General features: G+C 29.6%; 2 protein-coding genes across 2 annotated transcripts; both read left to right on the top strand.

Moving 5' to 3' along the window:
* The first annotated feature begins 1747 nt into the window (after positions 1-1747).
* LOC108905177 (kappaPI-actitoxin-Avd3a-like) lies at positions 1748-2468 on the top strand. Its single transcript, XM_018707962.1, has 2 exons — positions 1748-1864; positions 2250-2468. The coding sequence occupies exons 1-2, from the start codon at positions 1798-1800 to the stop codon at positions 2426-2428; spliced, it is 246 nt and encodes an 81-aa protein (XP_018563478.1). The 5' UTR covers positions 1748-1797; the 3' UTR covers positions 2429-2468.
* A 562-nt stretch (positions 2469-3030) lies between these two features.
* Positions 3031-3936, top strand: LOC108905174 (PI-actitoxin-Axm2b-like). The gene is made up of 2 exons (XM_018707960.1): positions 3031-3177; positions 3692-3936. Exons 1-2 carry the CDS (start codon positions 3108-3110, stop codon positions 3874-3876), a joined length of 255 nt encoding a protein of 84 aa, XP_018563476.1. The 5' UTR covers positions 3031-3107; the 3' UTR covers positions 3877-3936.
* Positions 3937-6943: the final 3007 nt, after the last annotated feature.

Here is a 6943-nt window from a genome sequence, read left to right as displayed (position 1 = left end):
TTAAGATCTATAATTTTTGTCAGTGTTAATTTTGTTGATATAACTTACCGTTTTCGAAAAAAAATCCAAAAAACCTCAAATTTTGAGCTTTGACCCGGAATAACTTTTTTAGCACACACGGGATCGATGGGGACTTTTGAAACTTTATTTCAAATGGTGTACTCAAGGTCTCCACCAAAATTTAGCTCTGTCCGAATTTTCGTTACCTATTTGAAATGTCTATTTTGACCGGGCTATTATTCGGTTTCAATATTTCAAAGAATACAGATATTTCAAACGGCAGCTGTAGAAGGAAAAAATAAAAGACGTTTTCAAGATACAAAATTCTGAAAATTTTTTGAAAAAGTTGAACGCAAATGATCCAAATTTGTTTAAGAATAACTGTCTTTGATTTCCGTACTTTAATTGAAATGATGGGTCCATTTATACCCATAAAAAATACAAAATTTAAAATTGTAATACTCTAAACTTGCCCATGTTTGCAAACACACCAATTCCTTGCGGGCAATTGTTTGGTTTTCTATCCCCGACGAGAAACATCCAACAACAACAAGATGCTTTTGTATAAATGTTTTTACACGAATGTTTGCAAACATCTTTTTAACTATTTTGGAATACCAAGAAAGTAACAACTCCCTATAGGTACGCATATTGGAACTATTAAAAAAAATACGCCTATACCAGGTCAGTAAAGCTTTAAATATTGCAGGTATTGCAGTCTAAATATTATAATTAAAAAAATCACGAAAAGATGGAAAGAATCCTCTAATATCAATCATACATCTTTCCACTATTAAATACCATATTTACACGATTAAGGTCAATACCGTATCAGAAACCAAATCTAAAGCTACGACAGTGTAACCAATAACCAATTTTAATAAACAGATTCTGATTGGCTGCGGTGCTGATTTGTACCACCATGGTTTCCCATTTGGCATCTTGGTGGAACATGGGCCTAACCATTACCACCTAGATTATCAGGACCTCATTTTTAAAACAAAGTCTACAAATAATGTTGCATGTTTAGAAAACTGTAAAATAACAATCGATAGACAAAGTTATGACCTGCAGAAATGTTTAAGGAAAGTCAACTAAATAAAAATGTATTGATATTATTTTTAATTATTATTATATACATATATTAATATTTTACTTAATATATAATTTCTTTCATCGTATAACATAATTTAATAGTAAGTGCGACACGCAACGTTGCCATACTGGCTGCCTATAATCTGTGTACTCTGATAATTTTACACTAACTATTAATAATATATTTCTTTTTAACAATACAAATGACGATTTTGTTACATCAACTACAATACGTAAGTGTAGAATTCATTAAATTGAGTATTTATGTTATAGTTACTATACCAAAAAAAATCTTAATCAGGATTCTTCTTATACCATCAGGATTATTCTTAACCATACGAAATGAGTAAAATCTCTTCCACCAAGGAAACATTTATTTAGGTGATTTAATCTCATTTAGCTCAAGACTACGGAATATTGGGCATAAAGGATATATTCGATTCGATAAATATTTTTCTTGTGTGCACAAATGTGGAATAAACAAGCGAGAGATTAATAAATATTATTTTATTATGTATTTTGAAAATAACATGATAGAAAAAAAAACTATAAACATATAAGGTGATTTTCTTATGAACTCATATGCCAATTATATTTTATTTTTAGTTATCACTTATTTGAGGTCAAAAAAAATCAAGTATAAATTCAGATTGCATTGACACATCGCTAGATACATTCAAAAATTACAGTGAAAGGTACACTATGTTGAGATCATTTGTCATACTTTTATCTCTACAAGTATTTAGCGCATTCTGTTTCAGTGCAGAGGGTAAGTTTTAGGCTTTTTACTTTCATTTAGTATTTAATATTTTTGTAATAATTTTTAAGCAGACAAGGTTAAGTCGATTCAGTATCATAAATATTTGGAAAGTTTTATTTTTAATGCTCTACACAAAACGTTCCTTTAACAATTATTAGAACAGTGAAAAATCTTCACCCAAATTAAGACTTAACTTTCGCACATATAAGCGAATCGATATTTCCGTTATTTTTTAAAGTTTGACTAGGACCTAACTGTTATATATCCAATTTGGTTGCTAAGCTATGATATACTTGATTGGCTATTGTTGGTGATTTAGTTAAATCCAGTTTTTGATAACCCAAGCGTTAGTAAAACATTTTGCAATTTAATACAACATGTACTTTTCTTACAGACTGTCTTAAAGATGTGGCCGCACCAAATGTGTGTGATGCATATTTTACTGTTTTCAAGTGGAACAATAAACTGCAAAAATGTGAATCAGCCGTTTACGGAGGTTGCAATCCAACCAAAAATAATTTTCCTACAATGGAGGAATGCCAGCAAGTTGCAGAACCGATTTGTAAACGTTAATTGTCATAAATCTGATTGATGATTAAATCTTTTAAGAAAATGTGTTTTCTTTTTTGATAACCGAATAAAATTACAAACACTGAAGACATAAAAAACATATCTTGCTATTTTCTGTCTTTATTAAGGATAATCGTACTGAAGAATAGTTTCCTTTTAATTAAATTTAACCTGTCAGTCAGTGAATGTTGTCTATTTAGTTAAAATAATTAACACATTATTTTGACAAAATCCAGTCGTAATCTGAATGGCATTGAGTGTATTGTCCTTTTTAATTCAGTTTACCTAAATGTTTATTTTTCTTACCGACTACAGTATACAAAAAATGTGAGTAAAAATAATTTAATATAATAACAAACAAACATTTTCACAAACCACGTGAAATAGCATACGTTCGATTAGTATGATTTCTACTTCCAATAACAATCATTGGAAAAAATTTGGTTTCATAAAATAACTAATAAATTATTGAACGTCATTTATTATGATTGATTGTGGCGACAGGGAAAAACGTTAAAAGGTTTTGTGAGAAACTGTATAAATGTTAATCTTACTGTGAACTATGACATTAATTATATTTTAATTGTAGTTATCACTTAGTTCAGGTCAAAAACATCAAGCACAAATTGAGAATGCAATAAAATATAATACAACATATCGAGAAGTCACCACAGAATTCACAATGTTACGATTCTTTGGATGTTCGTTACTTTTCCTGTTAACCGTACAAGTGATTTGTTTCAATAAAGAAGGTAAGTCATATTACGTAATTTCTAATCACACGCATGCGAGCATAGCTTCATTTTACGATTAATTTAAAATGTGTATAATTCCGATAACAACAAAATTTTATAGCGGTCGTATACGATAATATTACTGGGCAGATTGTAAGAACAAAACTGAAAGTGGTATAACTGACGAGGTGTTTTGGTGTCACAGAAGTTTCAATTTGCAAAAATTAAGCAAGGTTTCATTAGTCTCAACAATGGAATACTCACATGAATTAATAAACCGAATAAAAACATACATTCATAACATATTTCATCATTAACACATCAACAAAAACAGCTATACTGATTTGTTATCGTTGTCATATTTAGTCAATACGAACTTTGATTTTAAGAGTTCTTAAATCATTATTTTTTCACTGGGAAGAATACTGAAAAGAAGTTTTCGGAAATTTTTAGTTTTAGGCATCAAAATATTGTTGTGACATTTTCACATCTAATGCTAACTATTTTGTGCTACAATAAATATTTCTTTTAGATTGTCACGATGATGTATCCGGCTCCAATATATGTGATGCTTATTTTATGGTCTTCAGATGGAACGACACACTTCAGAAATGCGTATCTGAATTTTACGAGGGCTGTAAGCCAACGAAAAATAACTTCCATACTATAGAACAATGTCAGAAGATTGCTGAACCAGTATGTAAAGGGGTAAAATAACAAACATTATTTAATTGTAATGAAATGACTAAGTAAATAAATAAAATTTGCAGAAAAGTATTTACTGTTATTTTAATACAAAAAGTTACTAACAAAACGTAGTAAATTAACCCAAAAACGTATTTTTCCTAAAGTGTTTCATGTGTCTTAAAAATTATTATTTACTTAATAACATTTAAAATACTGAAAATAATAATATGTTTTAACAAACATTCCAGTCCTGCTATGAAATATCCGAATGTAGATATCTTTTTATGGATATATTTGATGTAATTTTTACAACTAGAGAATTAATTAAAAAGTTCTAAATCCAGTTCTATCCAAACAGAATTAAAGTGTAACCAAAGCTTATTAAAAATATTTTACTTTTGTTGGTTGTCACATACTAAAAACAATACTAGTTATAATTATAAATCTGAAATAACTAAGAACTGCGATTAAAATTCTTAATTAAATCATCATTTTTTCATACATAGTTATTGTTTTTTTAAAGCGAGCATAGCAAACATAAATTCTGGATACAACTGTGAAAGATCCAAGCAGGGTATTTTGTGAAATAATTTCCGAATGTGCAGCATGTCAAGATTTTTCAAAAGTCTACTTGTCACCATTTTAGCTTTACAAGTATTTGGCGCGAGGGGTTTCAGTAAAGAAGGCAAGTCAAAATATCTATTTTTATCGTTGTGCCCTCCCCAGTTGTTTGAGGTATATTTTTATTTATTTTTTTTAATTTATTATTGTGTTATTATTAGTTATTAATGGTCGTGGGTTGGATATTTTGTTGTTCTATTTTATGATATTATTTAAGTTGTTATAATTAGTAAAGCAGGGGCGCCAGTCGAATGAATCGACGAGGAAGGGGGGAACAAGATAAGCAAAATAATTATAATAGTTCTAAATATAATTTTAATGTAAAAATTAGTTGGGATTGTACAATACAATAGAAATATGTTTTATTAAATAGTACATATAAAAGTTTAGAAAATTTAATTAATTGAAAGGGCCGCCCTTTTCGGTAAGTATAAATTTATAGTTAAAGTTGCTATTTTAAGATTAATGTACCATTACAGGTAAATATTAACATATGAACGTGCAAACTTGCAAAAAAAATTGACAGACTTACAGACTAAAATGACAAGAATATTCTAAAAGCGAAGGTAAATTTATTAACGTTCTTCACGTGCTCTTAAGGCTTATAGGATTCAAATTCTAGGTGATCCTTTGCTGGAGAAGACAGTGACGCTGCTCAGTATAATCTGGTTGAAACCCAAGAGATAAAAGAGGAAAATGTACTCACTCATTCTCAGAGAATTGGTACCTTACAAGGACATCGTCAGTAGTACATTTATAAGAAAATGGCTGTTCTCTGGTGTGGCTTCAGAATTAATTCCATTTACTCTTTAAGTTCTGCATTACAGAGGCAAATATTATCAACTTCTTTAGTGTGGCTGGTGGTGTCTGGCTACTAAATCTTCGCCAAAGCAAAAGCAGTGATAGTAATTTGTTTTTTGTTTCTTTTCTCGGTATAAGTAAATATATATATATAGTTTTGCTTTATTTGGTCTAGATGGAAATGTTATAAACATATTACTCAAATCAAAATTAGATGTGAATATCTATTAAATATAATGTATTATTGTTATTAGGTACCTTAGATCTTATAAGGTTTCACACTAACGGTCAACTTTTCACTGCGAATCGCCTGTGTCTTTATTTTGCGAGATTCTTTTTATACTTACAAAAACTTATCGCTATATGCTGGGAAATATTGTTAGCAGTCGAATTGCACATTGAAATGTTATTATGATAATGATGAAACTAAATCTAGAGAAATATCAATAGCTCACACAAAAAAACAAAACATATTTAGCCTCTTATGCAGCTTATTTATGAGTACATTATAAATAATACAGGGCGAACCATTTGATATAGTGTCACATCGTGCTTAGCCCGAGATTACTTACTACTACTAAATTATTTTATCTTTTATTTATTTACTTCGATTACTAACCTAATTAGAAGAAGATAATGAAGGAATAAAATATTTTACATAAACAAAAACCAAATTGGATTCTGTTTTAATATATCACGTGACATATTAGCAGGGCAAGTTGGAGAGTTGAAAATTCCCCCCACCACTTTTTCTCCCCCACCAGCTTCTGGGCGGGGAAACTGGTGGGGGGAGGAAAAGTGGTGGAGGGGAAATTTTCAACTCTCCAACTTACCCTACTCATGTTTTAGAAAAGTTACAAAAACTGCATTTTGATAAACATCGCACCACAAATATCAATATTAGATACATTATTTTCATTTACAGATTGCCTGAAAGATGTGCATGAGGGACCTGGACATTGTTTAGCAAGTATACCGGTTTTTAAGTGGAACAGTGAAATTCAAAGTTGCGAATCTACAATTTATAGAGGTTGCAATTCAACACCTAATAATTTCGATACCTTGTATCAGTGCCAAGAAGTTGCAGAACCTATCTGTGAGGGAATAAAATGATGTCGAAATTGTTAATTAATTTATTAATTCATATGCCAAAATTCAGGTATTTTATAATAATATTAATATAACTAATAAAGTCCCTCAAAAACAATTTCAAAAGTAAAATTACTGCCCTGTAACTATTAAACGAATTAGTTTTGAATTGTAATAAATTGATTCAAATTCAACAGATTTTACTTATGGTTGTTATATAACTTTTGTTTTCTGGAACTACTTTTAGATATAAAAAATGCTATATCTAAGGTGTTGCAACTTTTTACGTTGATTCAAAATATATCTACTTATTACCTACCTACTACAAATATTGAAAGTGCTTTTATTATAAGGTACTCATGTAGATATACAGAATGTCCCGGTACTTGATACAAAAAAGTCGAGTACAAATAGATGAGGTCAAGAGAATACTAGTTCTTCATATAATTTATTTTTCATACGGGCCTTCGTTAACAAGTTACGGGCCCTCAAAAGTGAAAATTAAAAAGTTATTTTTATTTACTGTCTCTGAATTATTAAATTCAACATGATGCAAATTTGGTGATCGATAACACATGCATACGGC

The sequence above is a fragment of the Anoplophora glabripennis genome, unplaced genomic scaffold (assembly GCF_000390285.2).
Source record: "Anoplophora glabripennis isolate ALB-LARVAE unplaced genomic scaffold, Agla_2.0 scaffold54, whole genome shotgun sequence".
Lineage (NCBI taxonomy): Eukaryota > Metazoa > Arthropoda > Insecta > Coleoptera > Cerambycidae > Anoplophora > Anoplophora glabripennis.
This window is presented reverse-complemented; position numbering and strand designations above follow the sequence as displayed.